This window comes from Eschrichtius robustus, chromosome 7, assembly GCF_028021215.1.
Source record: "Eschrichtius robustus isolate mEscRob2 chromosome 7, mEscRob2.pri, whole genome shotgun sequence".
In the NCBI taxonomy this organism is placed as follows: domain Eukaryota; kingdom Metazoa; phylum Chordata; class Mammalia; order Artiodactyla; family Eschrichtiidae; genus Eschrichtius; species Eschrichtius robustus.
The window spans coordinates 110,439,563-110,464,116 of record NC_090830.1 but is presented as its reverse complement, the minus strand read 5'-3'; the positions used below and the strand labels follow the sequence as shown (position 1 = coordinate 110,464,116).

The 24,554-nt window shown below is 39.7% G+C and overlaps 1 protein-coding gene across 4 annotated transcripts in view; it reads right to left on the bottom strand.

Annotated features, from left to right (window-relative positions):
• ENTPD7 (ectonucleoside triphosphate diphosphohydrolase 7) overlaps positions 1–24,554 on the bottom strand; it is a 64,781-nt gene that overhangs the window by 24,059 nt on the left and 16,168 nt on the right. For 2 of the 4 annotated variants that reach the window (XM_068548341.1, XM_068548340.1), the window contains exons 2-6: positions 20,125–20,227; positions 18,814–18,999; positions 5,456–5,661; positions 5,061–5,211; positions 924–1,027 (exon numbers count right to left, since the gene is read on the bottom strand). In XM_068548341.1, coding sequence (XP_068404442.1) covers positions 924–1,027; positions 5,061–5,211; positions 5,456–5,661; positions 18,814–18,999; positions 20,125–20,132 — 655 coding nt within the window. In that variant the 5' untranslated portion in view covers positions 20,133–20,227. Of the gene's footprint in view, positions 1–923; positions 1,028–5,060; positions 5,212–5,455; positions 5,662–18,813; positions 19,000–20,124; positions 20,228–20,517; positions 20,658–24,554 lie in introns of those variants that run through there. The other 2 variants (XM_068548338.1, XM_068548337.1) reach the window with 2 other exon arrangements.

Genomic DNA, 24,554 nt, shown 5'->3' with positions numbered 1-24,554 from the left:
GCAAATCCCTATTGCTTTTTTTTTTCTCCCTCTGTCCTCTACCACTTAGCCTTGGATACAGATGCAGTCATGGGAAATGCATGGCAGAGTGGGCAAATTAAATCCCTGGCTTTCTGACCTAAGGACCGTGAAAGTGAACCTCAGGGAACCAGAAAGTATTGGGGAGATTGTGGAGAGTGGGGAATAAACTGGTGTAGGAACTCCTGGGCTCACATGCATGATCTGACTCTAAACAACATATCAAAGCTTTTGAGAACTGACATACTGGCTAGTCAACCCATTTGTATGGGCTGCGCCCAGGTTCAGACTGGCCACAGGCTGGCATACACATGGGACAAATCCAAATAGCCGTGACAAAGCTTTGAAAAATGAATCAACAGAATCACAGCCCACAGAAGGCAGGTCAGAACTTAAGGCTTAAACCTAACCAGTCTGCTAAGACAAAAAAAAATTAACATTCTCTTTATGATTGAAACAAGACCCAGGGTCTAACAATGTAATATTCAAAATATCCAGGATACAATATAAAATGACTTGTCATACAAAGAACTAGGAAAATCTCAACCTTTCCAATCTCAAGGGAAAAGATGCCAACCCTGAGATGACACAGGTGTTGGAATTATCAAGTAAAGCAGCTATACAGCCAGGAAATAAGAGCAGTCTTCCAATGAATGGAAAGATAGAAAGTCTCAGCAAAACCAAACGGGAATTTTAGGACTGAAAAAGGCAATACTGGATTGAAAAAGGTGAATCTTTTCCTTTATGTGAACTGCAGCTAGAAGACAAAAGATTATCTGTTTTTCAAGAAATGGAAACATAATTCATCATACAGGCCACATTTGGGCTACATGAGAACATGCATTCAACTCCACCCCAAAACTACAAACCCCAAGTGCAAGCTTTTACTCCTCAAGGCACAATACCTTCCTGCTTCCCAGAGATCACTTCTGCCTGAGACTGAGAAAAGAGGAAGTCAAACTCCAGAGGTAAATCTTTCACTAGATCAGCCAAGATAGCCAACTGCTTCCTGCAAGAAAGAACAAAAAACCTAAGAGTTAATGGTTAAACTCTCTTCTCACAAACAACCTCAACTTGACCTTCTACTTAGCCTTGTTAGACCTCACTGTTCACCTACCCAAGACACTTGATCCCTGCTTCTGTTTGGTACCCCCTTCAAGATTTCAAAGGTTTAAAATTACTCAAAAGTATAGCCTCCTCAGGGCAGGAATAAAGACATAGACATAGAGAATGGACTTGTAGACACAGCATAGAGAATGGACTTGTAGACACAGGGCGGCGGGGGTGGTGGTGGGGAAGCTGGGGCAAAGTGAGAGTAGCATCGACATATATACACTACCGAATGTAAAATAGTTAGCTAGTGGGAAGCAGCAGCGTAGCACAGGGAGATCAGCTCGTGCTTTGCGATGACCTAGAGGGGTGGGACAGGGAGGGTGGGAGGGAGGCTCAAGAGGGAGGCGATATGGGGATATATGTATGCATATGGCTGATTCACTTTGTTGTATAACAGAAACTAACACAGTATTGTGAAGCAATTATACTCCAATAAAGATCTATCAAAAAAAAAAAGTATAGCCTCCTTCTTAAAAGGCAATATGGTAACAGTAATACTTACCCTTTATACAATGTTACAATTCAAATAGTATTAAAAGATGAGACTATGGTTCTATGCCTCTCACAGGCTAAGTATGGATAAGCTGCAGGAAACTGAAACACAGTTTCATAATCTATAAAACAGATGTAATTACGTTATTGCTAACCACTATGAAAGGAGGCTGTTAAATTGAGGAACACAATCTCATCCTTAGATCTCACACAATACAGAAAAAGTGTCTCACATCACCACATAAGAAGCACTGTTTGGCCCACAAATTTTTACATGATCCTTCACATTAACAATGAACTTTTAAATCTCCTTTTCCATATTTCAAGGGTTGATTTTTTTTTCTTTATAAAAATCTTATCATTTGGAAAACCCAGATCAGGATCAAAATCCAAAGGTCATAATTTGGGGATGACGCTTGAAGCTTAGTATCTACAGGGCTGTTTTGTCCTCTAAAGTTTTATGTTATTAGTATTATCAGATAAAGACAAGCAAAGAAACAAAGCTAGAGGTAATCATATAAATCTAGAGACAATGCTGGTTAAAAATAAGAGTAATTATCTTGGATTTTTAAGATTACTCATTACAAAAATATTCTGCTGGCTATACTGGTTGTCAGCATGACTTGGTGAAGAATGTTATTGGCACTGAAAGTGAAAATTACATTTAAAGTAATAATCTTCCAATATATAATGTCATTGTTATACACAAGAAATTTTTATGATAAAAATTTCATATGGGGAACTAGAGGTGCTATTTTGCCCTCCGTATTGGATATGGTTCTAAACTACCCAAAGAAGAGGGCTTGCTGGTTTTGGTGATGACATGGAAGAATGGGTACCAACACACATTGCTGTTTGGAATATAAATTACTGGTACAACCTTTCTAAAGGGCAATCTGGGACTATGTATCAAAATTTTTAATGTGCTTAACCTTTGACCCAGCAACTACATTTTAAGACATTTACTGCAATGAAATCATCAGATAAGAATACAAAGAGAAAAAATACTACAGCATTATTTATAACAATGAAAAACTGGAAATAACCTAAATGCACATACATCAGTAGTGACTGGCTAAATAATTTATGGTATAGTCATGCAATGTAATAGTACACAGATGTTAAAAGAAATGAGGTCAATTTATATCTACATGTATTGACATGGAAAGATGTCCAATATATTTTGAGTTCCAACAGGTTACAAAACAGTACATATAATATGATCCCAATTTATGTTAATAAACAAAACACTCTTCATGTATTACACAGGACAGGACAGAACTTTCATTTTCTAAAATTCAATATTGTTTCTTTATTAAAAAAAAACATTTTATGGCAAAATATTGACAACTGTTGAAGCTGGGTGGCAAGTAAATGGGGATTCATTACATCATTCTCTCTACTTCTATATACATATACATTTGAAATTTCCCATAATAAAGTTTTTTTTTCTTAAATTATCACTTTGTAATTCTTTAAAGGTATTTCCATTACAAACTAAAAAGGCAGTGGAACAAATTCTGTTAGTCTAGGCCTTCGGCAAAAAAATAAAACCTAGTGCTAATAAATCCAAAATACAGTCTAGGGGATTCAAACCCATTTTGAATATTGTTCACAAATGCTAATAAATTAACAAAGCATTAATTATACAAAACAGGTTCTTGCAGTGATTGTTACACTTACGTCAACAACTATAGCTACCTTAGAGGTAGCAATGATTTCATAAGCCCAGGGTAGATCTAGGCATTATTAAAAGAGGTGATCAAAAAACAAGTTAAAGGCAAGTTCTTTAAAAATTCTTAAGATAAAATAAATATTAATATTCAGAGCTTCCATGATGACAGGGGACATCTTAGACAAATGGGGTGGAGCTACATAGTTGGTTTTGTTTAAATAGAAACTTCTTTGACAAACAGAGGAAAGGCTGGGCAGTGCCAGGAGATGAGGCAATCCTCTCCTTTGCTCCAGACACACAAAATGTGGCCATTTCATCACCCTGCTGGTTGGCTCTGCCTTTTTGACCTCCGAGTCAGCTTTTTCTCTGACCCTCCACCCTCCTTCCTTGTTTGTGAGACCTTAGTCCACAGCCCTGTGATGTGGCACCACCTATGTCATCCATACTCTTCCCATGGTTTCTAAAATTTTGAATGATGTATTACTTATGTCAAAAACAAAAATTCTAAATTGCACATGTAGTATGATTACAATTTTGTAGAAGTTACACATAGATATACAGAGAGAAAGGAATAGGACAAAATGAAACATTTTTGATAGGATAGTAGAATTATAACTTCTTTGTTTTGATCTTAAGATTTCCTTTAATGATGTAAGGTTCTAGCAATAACATTTTAAACTTTAGTTTTAAAAATAAGTAAAAACAAACCAAAAAAAAAAATTTAAAGACCAAGATGTATGGGAAAACAAGGAGCTAGAAGGCCTTTCAGATTGACAAATGGCTACATAAAATAATCTGCTTCTCAACAGTAAACCAGTAACTCTGTGTCTGAGCAGAAGGAAAGTAGTCAACTGGAAGAAGTGTTGACACACATGTCTGGCACAAGCAGAATGGAGCCCTACACACATGGCAGAGGTTTTCATTGCTGTTGGCCAAGTATATGAAATGAAACTTTGTGGAAAAGGGAACTGCTATTTATCAAGGAAAAACATTTAAGCTAATAAAAAATACCCGATGACTATGAGACTGTGAACATTCCAGAAGGATGGGTGCTCAAGTTAAGGGAGCTCATTCCTACCTCAAGACCATAATAAGTATGGAGGGGTCAGGGAGGTGTCAAAGGGGAGAAATCACAAACAAGGAGGGGTCTGACCTAAGCATAGCTGCTGCCTCTTCGTCTTCCTCCTCTTTCAGTGAAGGAAGAAGGATCAGGTGGCAAGAAGCCAGGCTGAACTGCCAAGGTCAAGTGGAAAAGGCTTAACCAGCAGGGGTTGAAAAAAGTGGTCTAAAGCAATGGAGACTAAGCTTTGCAAGTAGCACCAACTATCACCAGGGAGCCAGGCAAAGTTATAGAGAAAACCCCATTCCTACCAGAGCCCTCCTACTAGCCCCCAGGTACCCAGTCCCTCAGGTGACCCTCCTACTACCCTTCTGAAATTATGCTCCCCCTCTAGGTGCCTCATGATCCAAATTTATTACATCACCACTGCTCCCAACCCTCAATCAAAACTAAGAATCATTACAGCCATCTCAAATAGATATTGATCCCAAAGAAGCAAATGACATGGAGGTGTGATCAACTGATTGTGAAATAACGGGGTGTAGGAGTGGCTCTGCTCTATTTTGAGCAAGAAGTCTTTTAGTGCCACCTGTCAACTCTGTGTGCTATACCCACATCCTGCCTTCAGACCAGGGAACCACAGAGAATAATGTATGAAACTGCACTTTCAACTCTTGTGCCACCCACTCTCCTGCATCTCACCTCTCGGAGAGAAGCCTCATGCCTGCTGTGCATAGGATGTAAAGGGGGGTCTCCTTGTGCTTCCTCACAGGCACATGAGCAGCAGCAAAGCTCAGCAGAGGACGAAGGTAATCGCTGGCATGTTCTGGAGTGTCTGCCATTGCAGAGATTCCTTAAGTAAGATAAGATACTTTCTTTAAAGAGCAGATCACATAGACTCAGAAGACTGATACCCCATAAGGTTCTGTTTAAGGTCCTAAACATTTATTTCATAAGAGTAGGGCAGCAATGAATCCCTCCCATTATCCAGAACCTCCAGAAGAAAAGGGTAGCTTTCTTTCTCCCTCTTCTCTTCTGTCCTCTCATTTCTGTAGCAGATAAAAGAGATTGACAATGAAATATATTCCATTTAGTACCTGGCTTGATTTTTTTAACCACTGGTTGGCTGTTACGGTCTCTCATCTGTTTGATGTCCAGCAAGTCATGAGGATTCCCATTATGTCTTGGCCAGAAATAAACAAAAATCCGAGAGCCACTGCTGCCACAGTCCACGACAAGTCCATAATTTAGATTTGGGTCTTCAGTGTCAGTAGCTTCAAGATCTCCTACTCGAGCCAAATACCTAAGCCGGGCAAAAAGAGAAACTAGTGTTAGGCAAATAGCACCACCACTTAATTCATCTGTTCGTGAGTCTTCATTAAGTGCCTACATGTGCCAGGCACATGGGACTACACATCCTAACAAAGGAATGAAACAATATTGACCATATTTACTGATGTATATGAGGCAACAGCTGGTTTATACTGAAATTAGGTAACCAAAAGACTCCCCTAAGTTTGGGGGCAGTTCTGAAACTGGCCAGGGTAGCAAATCTTTTACTAAGCATTAAAGGGCTTCTAGGCCTGAGTAAATACTGAGCCACTAAATTTGAGGGGGGTTTGCTATGCACACTAGATAACCAAAGCAATTCTAATAATTTCTTTTCTATTTATCTATCCTTTCTGTATATAAACATGAAGAATATGGTGGAATGATATCTGGCTGACAGCAGGAAGATGGAACAAGTAAAGATGTTACCACCAAAACCCCAAGGTTTGAGTCTCAGCTCTAGCACTTTCTATGTTTTGTGAGCCTCAGGAAATTACTTCTCTCAAGCTGCTCCCTCATCTGTGAAATGAGGGTAGTTAGGAGTCTCTACCCTCAGAGAGACAATGCATGTTGAGCAGCTAGCACAGCGCTGTGCTGCTACCTCTGCTCTTATTGTCACATGATAACTATTGGGAGAACAAATAGCAGAAGACTCTCTGGAGAAAAGGGCTGAAATATCCAGAAAGAAAAGAAGGCTAAAAGCTGGTAAAACCCTTCTTCTGAGTGATGAGGCTTTAATAAATATTAAAGTTTCCTCAGAGTGTAAGGGTCTGAAGAGTACAAATGTCACTGATGACTCCTCTTCAAAGGCTTCACCTGAACAGGAGCCCGGTGAGAGTGAGAATGGCTTTTAGCTTATTACTCAAAAAAGGAGAGCTCTTTCTTGGTGCTAATATATAATGCATGGTAGGCAGACTAAACTTTTGCCTTCTAGATTCTTTTAAATTTGAATAAATACTACCAGAGGTTGAGCTAATAATTGAATGAATATTCTGAAAGTAATGTTGTGAATTTTTTCAAGTAATACACCTAAACTCCCTTCTGCCCTATCATCCAACAGTGCCTTTAGAGCTAACCCCCAGATCCCCAAGACCCTTACACAGAACCCTTTAGAACTAGCTTTTGTGAAGCCTGAAACTAATATAATGGGGGAGGAAGGTTCTTTTAAACAGAATATTCAACATTACAAATACAACAGGGGCCCATGCAAGTGAGGGGCCTTGAATTGCAGGTAACATTCCCTTCACAGTAAATCCAGAAAAGTAAGCCATGTGTCATACCTCTCAGAACAATCTAGCCTGGGTTTACTGGTGATTTCACATTGCTACACAGACTACAAAGTTCCTCATTTTGGACAGAAAAGCAAACTTGATGAAAAGAAGACTGTGTAGAAACAGTTCTGAAATCAAAAAAGTAGAGCTGAGTACCTTTCCTATTCTGTAACACAAAATGCATTTTTTTAAAAAGAGGAGAACATATATTTGAGCTTCAATACAATGCTGTAAATTATTGCATAGGATAGGGTCAGGTAGAACCTTTTTCTGGATCTGATATGAGAGTGAGTTGCGGGAAGTGAAGCAGATAGTAAAAGTCTGTTACACACTAGAAAGTTTACAGTCCTAAAGATTCCATTCCACCACAGACTTTCCCATTCTAATCAAATGATTGGGCTGAAACGGGCTCACAATCCACCAATCAACTCATAACAGCTCACTTCTATCACAGGAAAGCTGGGCAGACATCTGTGCACCACAGATAGGAAAGAAACAGGCAAGATAATCCATCTCGAGCCCAAAGTGACTTTTCATTTCTCATCAGCAATCTTTCTACTTCACAGATATTTATCTGCTTTCCTTCTCTGAAAACCACCCCTTCTACTTCTCTTTGACAAGATTCTGGATCCTGCCCCCTCCTGCTTAATGAATAACTTTTTCCAGTACATTGGTTCTCAAAATTTGGGGGCTCAGGACCCCTTTATAGTCTTAAAAAAATTATTGGACCCCAAAGAGCTTTTGTGGTACATCTATCTATATTTACCATGTTAGAAATAAAACAGAACATTTAAAAATATTTATTTAGACACAATAGCAAACTCATTACATATTAACATATTTTATGAAAAACAACTATTTTCTAAAACAAAAAAGTTAGAAGAGTGGTATTGTTTTAGAGTTCTGCAAATCTCTTTAGTGTCTCGATTAATAGAAGAAAACTAGATTCTCATATTTGCTTCTGTACTCAATCTGTTACGATAAGTTGTTCTGATTGAAGTATATGAAGAAAAATCAAGCTTCACCCAGATATGTTGTTGGAAAAGGGAAGAGTACTTTTTAGATCATTGGTACTACACTGAAACTCAACAAGTGGAGTTTCTTAAAGGTTGGTTGCAATGTGGAATCTAAACTCTAAGAACTTTTCATACTGTTACATTAAAATGCACTGGTCTATCTTTCACTTTAATTTGCTTTTACCCATGCGTAATGTTGTCACATCATATACTGGAAAATACTGGTTCGCTGAGCTATGCAAATCTTAACGTTGACACATTTCATTCTACCAAAAAAACCACACACATTCATTAATATCACTACCAATTTTATCAAAAAAGTCTTTTAAGTATTGGGAAGCTATCAAACTCACAGTGGCAGATACAAATTTCCCCAACTTCTAATTTTCACTTAAAAGCTCAAATTTTATCACTGGCAATAAATACTGACAGTTATTTTCCTTAAAGTGACAGGTTTTTACTTCATTCATTTTCAAGAAAATGTCTATGAAATACCCACATCTGAAATCTACAGTTTTTCTGACAGTTATTCTTTCAAGTGAAAAATAGTATTCCATGACTGTGTTCAGCTCACAACTCAAACAATTGCCTAAGTGCTTTTCCTTGAGACAACCTGAGTATGCAACAGAAGTACTTAATTCCTATTTCCCATTTTGTCACCCAGAATATTAAAAAGATATTCTTAAGTGGAATTAGACTTTTCTTCCCACTGCAATTGTGTGACAATGAAGACTACCATAACTACTAGTTTAACTTGGTGCTCTATCTTGATTTGTGCTAAGGCACCAGCAGTTTTACCCACCATTGCTTTTGCGTCATCAGTGTAAATGTCAACTCAGTGAAAAAGGCAAATAATATCACCATAGCCAAAAGGTAGAAGCAACTCAGATGTCCATGACAGATGAATGGATAAACAAAATGTGGTATATACATACAATGGAATATGATTCAGCCTTTAAAAAAAGAAGGAAATCCTGCCATACGCTACAACATGGGTGAACCTTGAGGACATTATGCTAAGTGAAATAAGCCAGTCACAAAAGACAAACACTAGATAATTCCACTTATATGAAGTATGTAAAGTAAGCAAATTCATAGAAACAGAAAATGGGATAGTGGTTACCAGGGGCTGGGGATAGGGAAAAATTAGGGGGTGTTGTCTAATGGGTATAGAGTTTCAGATTTGCAAGATGAAAAAGTTCTGGAGATTGGCTGCATAGCCAAGTGAATATACTTAACAGTACTGAACTATACACTTAAAAATGGTTAAGATGGGTAAATTGTGTTATGTGTTTTTACACACAATTTTTTAAAAGGGCAAACAACATCTTAGTATTATTATCAAAATAGTTTTGGCCTCACAGACTCCCTGAAAGGGTCTCAGAAACTCCCAAGCGTCAGTAAGCACTTTGAGAACCACTACTCTAACGCGACCTTTTCTCTTTCTAACATCCGTTTGCTTCTCTACCTATTCCTCCCCCTTTCCCTTCTTTGATATGGCTTCCCAGTTCTCTAGAAGCCTCCCCTCTCCACTTCTAATTCTAATTCTCTTGCCATTTCCACCACATCTGCAATGACTCCCTCCACTGAAGTCTTGAATGTCTCAAAGTCATCCATGAGGGCTGGAATCAACTTCTTCCAAACTTCTGGGTTTTTAAAAAAATTTTTAAATTGAGGTGTGGTTGATTTACAATGTTGTGTTAGTTTCTGATGTACAGCAAAGTGATTTGGTTATACATATACATATTTTCATATTCTTTTCCATTGTGATTTATAACAGGATATTGAATACAGAAAAAAAAAAAAAAAGAAGCCTCCCCTCAACAAGCTGATTCTTGTAATGATCTAAAAAAGGCCTCCTCCTTCTGTTCTAACATGTGGAGTGTCATTATTCTCTTTAAGCAGTTTGCTTACATTTCAGTATGAGCCCTAAGACTTCTTTCGTATTTGTTTGCTCCACCTCTCCATTTAGACTCTCAGCTTCTCAAGAGTAATTACCTTAACTGCATACCTCAATACAGTCACAACGTTCCTCACATTTCTCTGATATGTATCAATCAATACTGATTGGCTTGGGCCTAGAGCTCACAATATGAAGCTGCTAGTTTGTTAACTAACATAATAATTCATCTATGTCTTTGTATAGCTATATTCAAAATCAGTTGGTCTCCTTAGAAAATTTCAATGGCTTTCCAAAGCATCCTGTCATCCTTTTTGGTTCCTGTCAAGATAAGCAACTTTACAGCTCTAATTTGGGTACAACTCAACTTTGCTTTCTCTTCTCTTAGAAGTCGCCATGTGTGCATTGGCAGAAAAAAGTCAGCTGACACTAGAATACAAGGGAGAAAGATAGGACCAGATGACATTTATGTTACATTTCCCACTTGAATCCTTGATCAGTTGCTTCAGGCCACAGAAAGTTCTGGAATTCTGACCTCTTATGACCTAATCAGGCTTCTTACACTTTTCAAGCACCTGAAGGTCTTCCTCTGTCTAGGCTCCTAACACGGATGGATCACTGGTCCTTTCTTGGATATTTTCATTTCTGATTTGCAGTCCTAGCCTTAGCCATCATGGTTAATTACTTGCATTGCTGGATCCTTCTGCTTTGCTGATACTGCACTAAGTCAACCCCTAAAGAAGACCTAAAGCCCAAGAGAAAAGTTCCAAAAGCTTTGGATCCCTCACATCCACCGTCCCAGGAGAGATCTGATTCACCATCACATGCACTTACTCCCGCCTCACACACATATATCCTAATTGAGAAACATGATTTCCCTCTGGTCACTGCTGAGTCAATGAAAAGAAAGATACCCACATATACATCACCCAAGGTAGAATTGGAAGACATTGATTTTCGTTGCCATTATCCTCAAGACATTAACAGCATTAGAGCAATAACTAACCAAACCATTACCTAGCTTACAAAATCAACGCTAATTATACCACTTCTAGAGTTCAAAAAGAACTCAGTAATATGCCAAAAGTCCATTAAAGTGATCCCCCATCAGCATGGAGCTACCACCTCTTTGATGAATGTCATCGTATCCCAACTCTGTTCAAGGCTCGAAACCAAATATAATGACATTATAGCCAAAGCAGCTGTGCATGACTGACGACAGCAATGCATACCCAGAAAAGCATCTTGCAAGGTTACTACTTATCTCCTAACAAGATTAATCAGAGCAGTCACGAACATTTATAATCTAAAGCTCTGCTTATAAACATTATAAACACCATTAAGGACAAGGAAATGAATAAATGAATAAATGCAAATAAATGCCTTCAATTTCACCAGCAAAATCTCTGAATTTTTCCACTGTACATAAGAACCCTTAACTTCATCTGTATATCTGTTTATCATTTTTATTCTAACCATAAGTAATGGCTCTTTTTCACTTGCTTTAAACAGAATTAAAACTCCTAAGGAAGGTCAGTATTGAGCCGACTGCTGACACAGTAGCTCTCATTCACAGTTATTCCCAGATGGCAAAGGAACATGAAGGCACCACCTTTCAATAGCTACATTCTTCAGGACAATAAGTCAACCAGATAAAAATTTCCCCACTAATAAAGACAGTAGTGGGGCTACCAAAAAGTGAACAATATTAAACATTAAGGTGAAAAAGAAATGTACTGAATATACAGAACATTTAAGTAAGAACGCTTCACTGTTTGTCTTGTACAATATGTATGAATACATGCTAAAAGTACCCCTTATACTAAAAATTATTAATAAATTTTAACAATTTACCCAGTATCCAGGACTAGCACTTTCCAGCAGAACTTTCTGATATGATGGAAATATTCCCTTTCTGCACTGTCTGATAGGATAGCTACTAGCCACATGTGGCCAATGAACACTCGAAATGTGACTAGTACAAATAAGGAATTGAATTTTTATTTTATTTAATTTTAATTAATTTACATTTAAATAGCCTCTGTGGGTAGTGGCTACCCTATTGGATACCACAGTGTAGACAGTGTTTGTTGAGTAAGTGAATAGATGAATGAATAAATGGGTGTAAAATATGAACTAAGTAGGATGAAGTTGTTGGAGCGCATCTTATATGCCACATGCTAGATAAATAGTTGATTAAAACACATCTAACAAAAATTATTCTTAAAAATAGCTTTGCTGTGCGTGGTCGGGGGAAGGCAAGAGGTATATGGGAAACCTCTCTGTACTTCTGCTCAATTTAGCTGTGAATCTAAAACTACTCTAAAAAATAAAGCTTGTTTTAGAAATATAAATTTTAAAAAAATTCTGGATTCTATCCTTACTGACACCCATCATTCTGTAAATTTACCTTTTCCTAAATTCTAGTTCTGACGCAAACCTTCTGCTCTCTCCTTCCAGAAGCAATGTGGGTATATGTTTGTAAAACAACAGCTCTTCAGCTTTGAAACTACTGAGGGAAAACCCCCATGCAGGCTTCTAAAATCCTGGGCCATATCACCTCAAAGGTGATATGCTATATATACACTAATATGTATAAAATAGATAACTAATAAGAACCTGCTGTATAAAAAATAAATAAAATAAAATTTAAAAATTAAAAAGAAAAAAGAAGTGATATGCTAGGTTCCACCAATGGCTGAAAAAATTCAAATTAAAACATTTTTTTCAATATAAAATATTGATATAATCTCATCATGTGAATTAAGAACAATTTAAGTTGGAAAAAATATGACTATATTCAATGTATGTAATGTAAAAATCACAACCACAAGCACTTGTCCTAATTTTTTATAAGCTGTTGAACTTGAGTGTTGGGTGTTTTCATCAATTCCTAATTATTTGTTTAATCATTTTATCATCAGCTAGTGCTTACCAGTGCCTAAGTAGGTAACAGCTGCCACAAAAAAGAAATTCTGGAAGGAAAAAGTTTAAATGGAGATAATGCTTCCCCTTATCTTCATTGCATATTTGCAGGGCACAAAACAGAATTAGAGAACAGAAAAATCAAGATTATTCCAAATAATACTAATAAGACTAATAACTGTGATGTACCAGGCAGTCCTAGGTGTTTTTCTTTTTTACTCCAAATGACAAGACAAGGCAGGCATTTTACCTCCACTTTATACTTAAAGAAATGAGATCCCAGAATACAGCACCTGTCTGAGATAACCCAACTAGAGAATGACGGGCTGATTAGCTCTAAAATCAATCCTCTTTCCCCTATACCACAATACCTCGTTCCCAAATAAATATAACTAAACTGGAGAGCAATGGTTCCCAACTTAGGCTGCATATTAGAACCACCTTGAGAAAAAGTCCAGTTATTTGCATTTTTTAAAGGTCCCCAAGTGATTCGGATACATAAAGTTGAAAACCACTGACTTAAAGTCATCGTTAACACAAATAATTAGACTGTATAATAAAATAGTTTCAACAAAATGTGTAGAACTGTTTAGCACTATAGAAACGGTCTGTAGAAATTCTGAGTTATTGAGTCTACTTTTTTTTTTTTGGCTGTGTTGGGTCATCGTTGCTGAGCGCGGGCTTTCCCTAGTTGCGGCGAGCAGGGGCTACTCTTCATTGAGGTGCACAGGCTTCTCATTGCGGTGGCTTGTCTTGTTGTGGAGCACTGGCTCTGGATGCGTGGGCTTCAGTAGTTGTGGCACGCTGGCTCAGTAGTTGTGGCTTGCAGGTTCTAGAGCACAAGCTCAGTAGTTGTGGCACATGGGCTTAGTTGCTCCGCGGCATGTGGGATCTTCCCGGACCAGGGCTCGAACCCAGGTCCCCTGCATTGACAGGCGGATTCTTAACCACTGTGCCACCAGGGAAGCCCCTGAGTCTACTTTTAATAAATTTCCTCTCTCCTGCCTCACTGTCAAGATGTCAGTACGTTATTAATTACTGTCATCAATGTGCCCGCATCTAATGACCATCACACCCTTCCCACTACCACCATTCTAACTTGTTATTATTTGCTGTGTCCTGAGACAAGAGAGAACTAAGCTAATTACAACAGTATGCACATTACACAGTACTATATTTAAAATGGATAACCAACAAGGACCTACTATATAGCACAAGAAACTCTGCTCAATATTATGTAACAACCTAAATGGGGCAAGAATTTGAACAAGAATAGATATATGTATATGTATAACTGAATTGCTCTGCTGTACGCCTGAAACTAACACAACATTGTTAACAAACTACACTCCAATATAAAATAAAAAGTTAAAAAAACAAAAACAAAAAAACAGTATGTAAAACAAAAGTAAACAGCCTCTATGTGAGAGCCTTTCTTATCAGTATAGTACATAAGCTCTTAGTACATGAACTCAGTGATATCAAATTTGGTTACTCATGAGCCTCTTCTGATTAATTCTGATTCTTAACTTTATTCCTCATTCTTGACTATGTACAGTTCCTGATTCTTTATTCCTGATTCTACATAGTTATACTTAAACTATTATCTCATCAGGAAACAATTATTCCTTCACATCTGCCTCCCTAACTAGATTATTAACTCCATGAGTTCAGGGGCCACGTTTTATTCATCTTTGTACCCTAGTGCCTAGCACAGAGTCACACACACAGCAAGCTCTCAACAGATGTTTGCTTCCTAAATGACTCATGTAGGCAGCCATGAGTGAAGTTTAAGGACACATGGTAATTTGTGGCCATATGCACATAACGTTTCATTAAAGAACAAGGAGCTCTAGGCTATATGGCTGCTGGCTGCTCAGCCAGAGCATTACAGGGTGTGAGGATTTTGTTAAGATCATTACACAGGCACAGTCTGTGTGTTCCTTAGCTCTGTGGCTAACTTGTTTCAATTAATTCAGCATAAGTATTTATTGAATCTGGCCACCTGAGTTTAGTGGTAGATAAGAACTATCAGATCACTCTACCTCCCACGTATCCCTCAGATGCATTTACTTCTCTTCATCATCATTGCTACCACCCAAGTCTAGGCCACCATCATCTCTCTACTGGAGGATTCCAATTCATTCTCCACCATGCCATCAAAGTGACCTTTCTGTAAAAAGCATTTCTGATCATATCACTCTTCAAAGCCTTTCAAAGTCTTCCCTCTGCCCTTAAGATAAAGTCTAAACCCCCTAAAATGGCTTAACAGGCCCAGCCTGATCTACTTCTCCAGCTATATAGATCACCACTCACTGCCTAGTAGTCTTTACTCCAGCCATATTATCTTACATAGAATTCCATAATTAGACCATGCTATGTTCCAGTGAGAAACTGTGCTCAGGTATGTCAAGAAAACCTCAATAAGCATTTAAAAAACTCAAATTATGGGCTCAGTTTTCCAAAGCTACAGGCTTCTTAAGACCAATTGTGGACAACACAAGTCATCTATCTAAACAAGTGTTTCCTCTTCGAAAAGGAAGAAAGAAAAATACAAAGGAATAGTGCTGCTAGAGGAGAAAAGTTTGAAAATATAAACTTCTTGAGAAAAAGTACCAAGTCTCCATGGCCTAGTTCCTATCAACCAGCACATAGTGGCTGCTCAATAAATGTTTGTTGAATGAATGAATGAATGACCAAAGTGAATAGGAAATGAGAAATTCTGGGGACAGAACAACCCAGAAATATTAAGGGGAGGAGGTGTGTGTCCCAATTCTGACCAAAAATGATTCAAGGAAAGGGCTGCTGGAGGTTTCCAGGAAGGGTCTTCACTCTTATAAGAAAGCATGGAAGACCCGTTTCTCTCCTGCAGGACATGAGTGAGGATGCAGGTAGCCCTCCCTGGCTGCTATTATGCAACCATTTAGTAAGCTGACAAAATGGGCAACTGAGACAGAGACTCCCATCCTGACAGCCAATGTTGAACTTGTGGTCCCTCTACCCCTGGACTTCTTGTTATGTGAGCCAATAAACTTTGTTATTATTTAAGTTGGTCTGACTGTTACTTGCAGCCCAAAGCCTCCTAACTGATACTTTCTGGGAAGCAATAAAGAGAAAATCATGTTGAAGATGATGAACACATGTCATCATTTCATTCTGTAGCCTAATCATAAACTAACCTTTAAAAAATAGCAAAATAAATCACTGTTTTAAAGGAATATAGATCTTCTATGCAACTGGTAAGGCATTAAAACTATATCAAATAATTCAAATATATTTTCTGTGAAAAAAGGTATTCAGTTCTCACTGAACTAACAGTAGATTAGACTCTACAGAAGAAAATACTAATGAACCGGAAGGCATGGCAATATATTAATAAAATATCCAGAAAAAACAGAGAGAAAAAAGACTGAAAAAAAAAAAAAGAAATGACTAGAGCACCAGTGAGCTGTGAGAAAACGTCACACGGCTCAGTATGTCACTGGAGACACCAAATGAAAAGTGGGAGAGGATAGAAAAATATTTGAAGAAATAATGGTTAAAATTTTTCCAAATTTGATTTAAAATTATAATCCATAGATCCAAGAATCAACAAATCACAAACGTAAGAATCATGAAGAGGGAATTCCCTGGTGGTCCAATGGTTAAGACTTCGCCTTCCAATGCAGGGGGTGTGGGTTCGATCCCTGGTCTGGGAGCTAAGATCTCACATGCCTCAGGGCCAAAAAACCAAAACATAAAACAGAAACGATATTGTAACAAATTCAATAAAGACTTTAAAAATGGTCCACATCAAAAAAATCTTTAGGGCTTCCCTGGTGGCGCGGTGGTTAAGATCTGCCTGCCAATGTAGGGGACACGGGTTTGAGCCCTGGTCCAGGAAGACCCCACATGCCGTGGAGCAACTAAGCCTGTGCGCCACAACTACTGAGCCTGCACTCTAGAGCCCGCGAGCCACAACTACTGAGCCCACATGCCACAACTACTGAAGCCCGCGTGCCTAGAGCCCATGCTCCATAACAAGACAAGCCACCGCAATGAGAAGCCTGCGCACCCCAATGAACAGTAGCCCCTGCTCGCCACAACCAGAGAAAAGCCCGTGCACAGCAACGAAGACCCAACACAGCCAAAGATAAAATAAAATAAGTAAATTTTAAAAAATAAATAAAAATAAAAATTATTTTTTAAAAAATCTTTAAAAAAAGAAAAAAGAGGGCTTCCCTGGTGGCGCAGTGGTTGAGAATCTGCCTGCTAATGCAGGGGACACGGGTTCGAGCCCTGGTCTGGGAAGATCCCACATGCCACGGAGCAACTAGGCCCGTGAACCACAGCTACTGAGCCTGTGCGTCTGGAGCCTGTGCTCCGCAACAAGAGAGGCCGCAATAGTGAGAGGCCCGCGCACCGCGATGAAGAGTGGCCCCCGCTTGCCACATCTAGAGAAAGTCCTCGCACAGAAACGAAGACCCAACACAGCCAAAAATAAATAAATAAATAAATAAAAGTAACAAATGTTCAAGTACAATTGGTGTCTTTGAAAAAAAAAAAGAAAAACGAAAAAAGAATCATGAAGAAAACTACACCAAGGCACATCATAATCGAATTGTTTAAAACCAGTGATAAAGAGAAAACCTTAAAAGCAGCCAGAGGAACACACATTATGTACAGAGAGAACAAAGATAAAAATGACAGCAGACTTCTCCTAAGACAAGCCAGAAGACAGTGAAGCATCATCTGTAAAGTAATGAAAGAAAAAAACGATCAACCTAGAGTTCCATACTCAGTGAACATTTCTTTTAAAGGGAAAACAAAATAAAGACTCTTCCAGTCACATAAAAGTTTAAAGAATTCACCAACCACAGACTCACACTACTAGAAATGTTAAAGGAAGACCTCTAGGCAAAAGGAAAATGAAACCAGATGGAAATATGAAATCTACACAAAGGAATGAAGAGCCCCAGAAATGGTAAATATACAAGCCTTTTTTTCTTATTTTTAAAAACCTCTTTAAAAAATAATTGAATGCTTAAAGCAAAAATAATAACACATGGTGGAGCTTATAACATATGTAGAAGTAAAAGGTATGACAACAATAGCACCAAGGCCAAGGGGAAAGAGAGGAATGAAAGTACACTGTTGTTAGGTTCTTACACTGTGTGTGAAGAAGTATAATATTACTTGCAGTAATAAGTTAAAGATGTATACTCTAAACCCTAAAGCAACCACTGAAAAAATAAAAACAGAGTTATATACTTCAATAAAGATGTTTAAAAAAAAAAACAAAAACAGAGTTATATCTAATAAGCCAAGAAAGGGGCTAAAATGGAATCATAAAAAATGTACTCAATTCAAAAGAAGGGAACAAAAGAGGAAAGACAAACAAAGAACAGATGTGACAAGCAGAAAACAAATAGCAAGACAGATTAAAACCTAAACAATTGATAAATGTAAATAGCCTGAACGGCCCAAATAAAAGGCAGACATTGTCAGATTGGGTAGAAAGAAAGACTCAGCTAAACTCTGCCTACAAGAAGCTCACTTTAAACATAAAGACACAAATAGGCTAAAACTAAAAGAATGGAAAAACATCTATCAAGCTAACACTAACACAAGAAAGATGAAGTTGCTATTGATATATTAATACCAGACTAGTAGATTTCAGAGCAAAGAATATAATCAAAGATAAACAGAGTCATTTAATAATGATAAAAGGGTCAATTCATCAAGAGTACATAACAATCCTAAACATTTATGCACCCAGTAAGTCTGCCCACCAAGACAAAAAAACAGAAAGATGTCTTTCATGGTTAAAATGCAGCAACAGCATTCCTGAATCAAAACTGAACATTGCCAAAATGGGGCTTAAGATCTTCTTTATGTAATACGTGGCATGCAGTTTTACTAATAAAAGTGCGGATTCCCCAAAAGAGTCAAAGGTGGTAGTTTGTTAAACAGCTTATCAAAATATTTATGACTTCAACACCAAAGCCAATCGAAGCGATGTAAAGCTGACTCACCTTTCATATTGCCTGTCTCGTGGTAATGAAGCACCCCAATGTCGAAAGTCCATGATTAACATAAGTAAAAGGAGGAGACAGGATATGAAGAAAAGTCCTAGGAATGCCACCCGCTGCCGGGGAAATGGGCTCACTGTGGGCACAGTGAAGTACCAGGAGGCTGGGCAGAGGTAGGAAAAACTGATCCTGAAATGAGACAAACATTAGTAAGAGAAGTCTGTAGAATCCAGTGCTAAAAAATGGTTTTTAAGCTCAATTAAAGCGCTTCCTGATAAAGGCAAAAAATTCATGCCCCCAGAAGTCTAAATGTTCATTTAGTCTTGAATTTTAGAAAAGGACATATATAGTTCATGGAGCTTCTACTATATAAATAAAAAAAGTCTCCTCTGCTCTTTTTCCAGGGTCTGCACTTTGGGATGCAGTTCAAAGAACCAACTTCATGTTAATGAAAAGATCACCAGTCTCCCTGTGCAATCTCATAATGCTGAAGAATCAGAGCACTTGTAACATTCCCATCAAGAATGCTGTCAAAAAAACTGGATAGTCAGAAAATTTATTCAACTGATTTTTAAAAATATTTTAATAGGTAACATACACACACAATAAAATAAAAAAATCAACAGTTTAAAGGATATATAGTGGAAAGTGAGTCTTGCGCCTTAACCCCATCATTTCCCTCTCAGAGGCAACCACTGTTACTCAGGGATAGTCTATGTATACACAAGCATAAATACATACCATATAGGTAATATATCTGTGTGTGTGTCTGTGTGTGTATCTCCATTCCTTTGGTTTTACACCATACCTACTGTTCTGCATCTTTCTCCACTTACTCTATTTGACAACTGTCTCATTTGGTACATGTTGCTCCACAGAGCCACATTAATCTTTTCTGAAAGCTTCAGAGTGTTATAATGTATGGATAAGCATATTCAACTGTGAAGTTCACTTTCCATAGTAATTCAGAAGGATCTCGGTCTGCTTTCAAAGTTCATTAAAAAAATTGTTTTTTTGTTTTTTGTTTTTTTTAACCTCCTCAAGGGGCACCTAGCCTCACTCAAGTGGAAATTTGAAAGAACATTACAATCTAGCACTTACCAGAGCTGAGCGAGCACTCACTCTATCACCCCGGGGGCTCTGGGCTGTAAGGTATTGTTGAATCTGCCTTCAAAAGAATGCAGCTTTGATCTTTGCATCCATCTGACCAGGCTGCTAAGTCCAGATGCAGCCCTAGAGCAAACCTCACTCGTAACAATCTCCCAGCCACCCCCCCACTGAGCTCCCAGCTGAGGATAAAGTCTGCAACCTTACCTAGCCATGGGTTCCCTTCAGTGGTCTCAAGGCCTGTCACCTCCTTTTCCTTTTGCCTTGAGAAGGTGGTCTCCTCGTCCCAGTCATCTCCGAAGTCTGCAGCCTGGAAAGAGTTGGTTGGGGTTCCGGCTCACCTCCAGCAGTACCCACGAGACTAGACCCCATACCCCACCACGAGAAGCTCATGGCGTCCACCCACTCCCCGGGCTCCCACTCCAGATCCGTATGCTCTTGTTCCTGGGGCTCAGTGGACCCTACCCGGGCTCCCTGGGAGCGGGGTATTCTAGAGGGCCAGCGACGTCCTCGAGGAACCCGCGGTCCGCAGGTGGCGGGGATGGGGGTTCCCTCTTCCCCTCGCCGCCCCTCCCGGCCCCGCAGCACTCCCGCGCTCACACTCACGGGTCGAGCGGCCCGCCGGCCCCCTCAGCTCCGCTCTGCTAGGTCCCGAGGTGCTCCCCGCGGCCTCTACCCGAGCCGGAAGGAGGCCTGGGCCGCCGGCGGCGCCACGTCCCCAAGGAAACCGCAGGGAGCCAATGACTAACAGGGGGCCCGCGGAGAGGGGCCCGCCTTCCACCCAGCAGGGGCCGCGGGCGAACCAGCTCCGTCGGCCACACGTCGGTCCGCCAGGGTGGCCAGTCCCCTAGAGCGCTAGGCCTTAATGCCCGCCCCGGGATTTCGAGCGCGTCCAATCCGGAAGGGCGTCGTGCGGGGCTCCGCCTGGAGGGGCCGGCTGTGGCTCACAGGTGAGCAGTACCGAGCGGCGCCCAGGTGCCTTGCGGCTGCTGCCCTCTCGGTGGCGCGAGTTCTCTGCTGGCTGTTTTCTCTGCGGCCGTTTTCAGGACAGAGCGGCTCGGGTGGGTGGGTCTCGGGGTGTTCGCGACACAAGTGCATCCCTTGCCTAAAGCCAGTCGGAGGTTTTGTGTCCACAAATCCTGCCCTGCAGAATGGCAGTTCTCCCACCACAAACCTTCCCTACAGCCTCCCAAACAGATGCCCCGGATCCACTGTGTTGTCCCATGAGAAAAAAAAAAAACACAAGTTGGGGGGGTGGGTAATGAAGACTACACCGCAGCGCTTATATCCATTCATTCAACATTCATTGAATGTCTACTGTGAGCCAAACATTAAGAGCGGCTGTGTCCCTGCCCTCCCGGACCTTAACAGTGATACACAAAAGGTAATGTTTCCTGAATGTTGTTTTTCTACCTTGCTTACACCAGCCCCTTCTCTCATGTCCAGGCGGGAGCCGCTTGGACAGGATGAAGTCCAAGTCCTTACAAACTTGGCACACACATGGCCGTCCACGACCTGCCCATGCAGCACCTGCTGCTGCTCCTCGCCTCCTTTATCATGCTCCAGCAACGCACCTCTGTGGTTTCTGCCCTCTTGGGCTTTGCTCACTCTGCCTACTTCACCCCCTCGCCTCCACCTGCCTTGAGTATCCTTGCCTGCCTCTTTACCAGGTCAACTCGTCCTCATCCCTTACCACTCGATTTAAGGGTCACTTCCCCTAAAAGCCTTACTTGATCTACACCTCCTTTATAGATGCCTGTTGTTTCACTTACCACATTGAATTACAATTATATTTATGTATCTGTCTATCCCAGTAGACAGAATATCCTTGAGGGCAAGGACTATCTGCTTGCATAGCAATGTTGGGCACTGCCTGGCACATAAAATACAACTAATATATGATCAATAAGTGAATGAATGACTGTGGAAATAAATGAAGACCACCCAAATGAGAACAAAGAGGCTATTTATTCTATGCCTGCTATAACAAGGCAGTCAAGCACTATCACTTGGCATCTGGCAGAGAATCAAAGGCTGTTAAGGGGGTGGGGAAGTTTAAGGTGGAAAAACAAAAAGGGAAGATTTCATGTATGCACCGAGTATTGGCATGGGGAACCTGGAGACAGGCTAACTAGAAGCAAGGCATCTTATGTGATTGTTTCAGGGGAGCATATTTGACCTTCGCCAGTTGGTCCTGAGTTGGAAGGGCAGGGGCAAAAATTAGGGACGCTGACGGTCATTGACCAGTCATGAGAGTTCTGGGCTGATTGCTGCAGGGGCTGTGGGTCAGAGTTTTAATTGTCATATACGGTCTGGCCATTATCCAGTTTGCGTATTCAGTCTCTCATGACTGTTTCTTTTTTCCTCCATTACCCTCCCAACCTTGTTGGGTTTCCTAGGTTGCTTTTCTCCTTCAATTCTCAATTTTCTTTTTTGTCCCTCAGTCCCTACTCTGCTTCAAGTGTTGTATTTTATCCAGGCCCCAGAAACCACATCGAGTATAATAGTTGCATAAAGTTAGGATTAACCACAAAAAAATACAAAATACCATGTGTTTTTATTCTAGAGCCCAGTTCAGTGCCTGGAATAAGGTAGACATGGGAAAAGCTCAACAAATGTTTTGGCTTTGTTTTTTTTTTTAATTCTTGAAGTTGCCTGCCAACTGTGCAGTTCTAAGTCTAATCTATGTATATTTCAAACTCCAGTGTTCCACTAAATGAGTGTTTTTGAGTGGAAATAAAATTCCTATTTGTTTTAAATAGTACTTGATTCATATGGTTTATGAACTATATTAACTTAGAACTTGAAGGTGCATTGAAACATCTAATTTATATTTTGTAACTACTGTTACAAAATAGAAAAACAGAAAAGAAACCTACATTTTAATCCCAACACTTTCTCATTATACTTTCTTTGTCCATCTGGTTTGGACAGTAATCCCTTCAATCAGTTCATATGCCCTCAGGCATGGTAAAGCCTGCAGTGCTTATCTGATTAACAGCCTACAGGGCTAAGTTCTGAGGTTTCCAGTTAGGAGGCCAAAAAAAAATGGGTTGAGATCATTTCTCCATCTCATTTGCTGTAATTCAACATGTTGAAACAAATTACAGAAATCCATATTTCAAAACAGGTTTTTAACTGCTTTTTAAAGGCTTGTCTACAATTACATTTGCAATTTTCTCAAGACGTCCTTGACTCTACCCACCCTGAGCAAAATCAGTCAAACCAGTCCCACACTAGGTGTCAGTTGTCTGCATTGCTTTATTTCTCCTCATCAATTCTCCTTCATTCCACACTCCATCCTGCCCTAACCTCTAATGGAATTTAATGTGGTCTTTGCTCTCCCCTCCAAGTTTACTGATCTCTCTTCATGTGTCCTGTAGGTACCTCATTGTCGAAGACCAAATTCACTGTCTCTCCATTCTCACCCTATCCACCCAAACCTCCTCCATGCATATTCCCAACTTTGACAAAATACCCTGTGATTCACCCAAGCAGGTATCTGCAAGTCATTCTTGTTTAAAAAAACTTTTTAAATATATCTTTATTGGAGTATAATTGCTTCACAATACTGTTAGTTTCTATTGTACAGCAAAGTAAATCAGCCATATGCATACATATATCCCCATATCCCCTCCTTCTTGAGCCTCCCTCCCACCCTCCCTATCCCACCCCTCTAGGTCGTTGCAAAGCACCAAGCTGATCTCCCTGTGCTATGCTGCTGCTTCCAACTAGCGATTTTACATTTGGTAGTGTATATATGTCAATGCTACTCTCACTTTGCCCCAGCTCCCCCCTGCCCCCCACCGTGTCCTCAAGTCCATTCTCCATGTCTACATCTTTATTCCTGCCCTGCCACTAGGTTCATCAGTACCATTTTTCATTTTTTAGATTCCATAAATATGCGTTAGCATACGGTATTTGTTTTGCTTTCTGACTTCACTCTGTATGACAGACTCTAGGTCCATCCACCTCACTACAAATAACTCAATTTCGTTTCTTTTTATGGCTGAGTAATATTCCATTGTATATACATGCCACATCTTCTTTATCCATTCATCTGTTGATGGACATTTAGGTTGGTTCCATGTCCTGGCTATTGTAAACAGTGCTGCAATGAACATTGTGGTACATGTCTCTTTTTGAATTATGGTTTTCTCAGGGTATATGCCCAGTAGTGGGATTGCTGGGTCATACGGTAGTTCTATTTTTAGTTTTTTAAGGAACCTCCATACTGTTCTCCATAGTGGCTGTATCAGTTTACATTCCCACCAACAGTGCAGGAGGGTTCCCTTTTCACCACACCCTTTCCAACATTGTTTCTAGATTTTTTGATAATGGCCATTCTGACCAGTGTGAGGTGATACCTCACTGTAGTTTTGATTCTAATAATTAGTGATGTTGAGCATCTTTTCATGTGCCTCTTGGCCATCTGTATGTCTTATTTGGTGAAATGTCTATTTAGGTCTTCCACCCATTTTTTTAACTGGATTGTTTGTTTTTTTGATATTGAGCTCCATGAGCTGTTTGTATATTTTGGAGATTAATCCTTTGTCCGTTGTTTCATTTGCAAATATTTTCTCCCATTCTGAGGGTTGTCTTTTCATCTTGTTTATGGTTTCCTTTGCTGTGCAAAA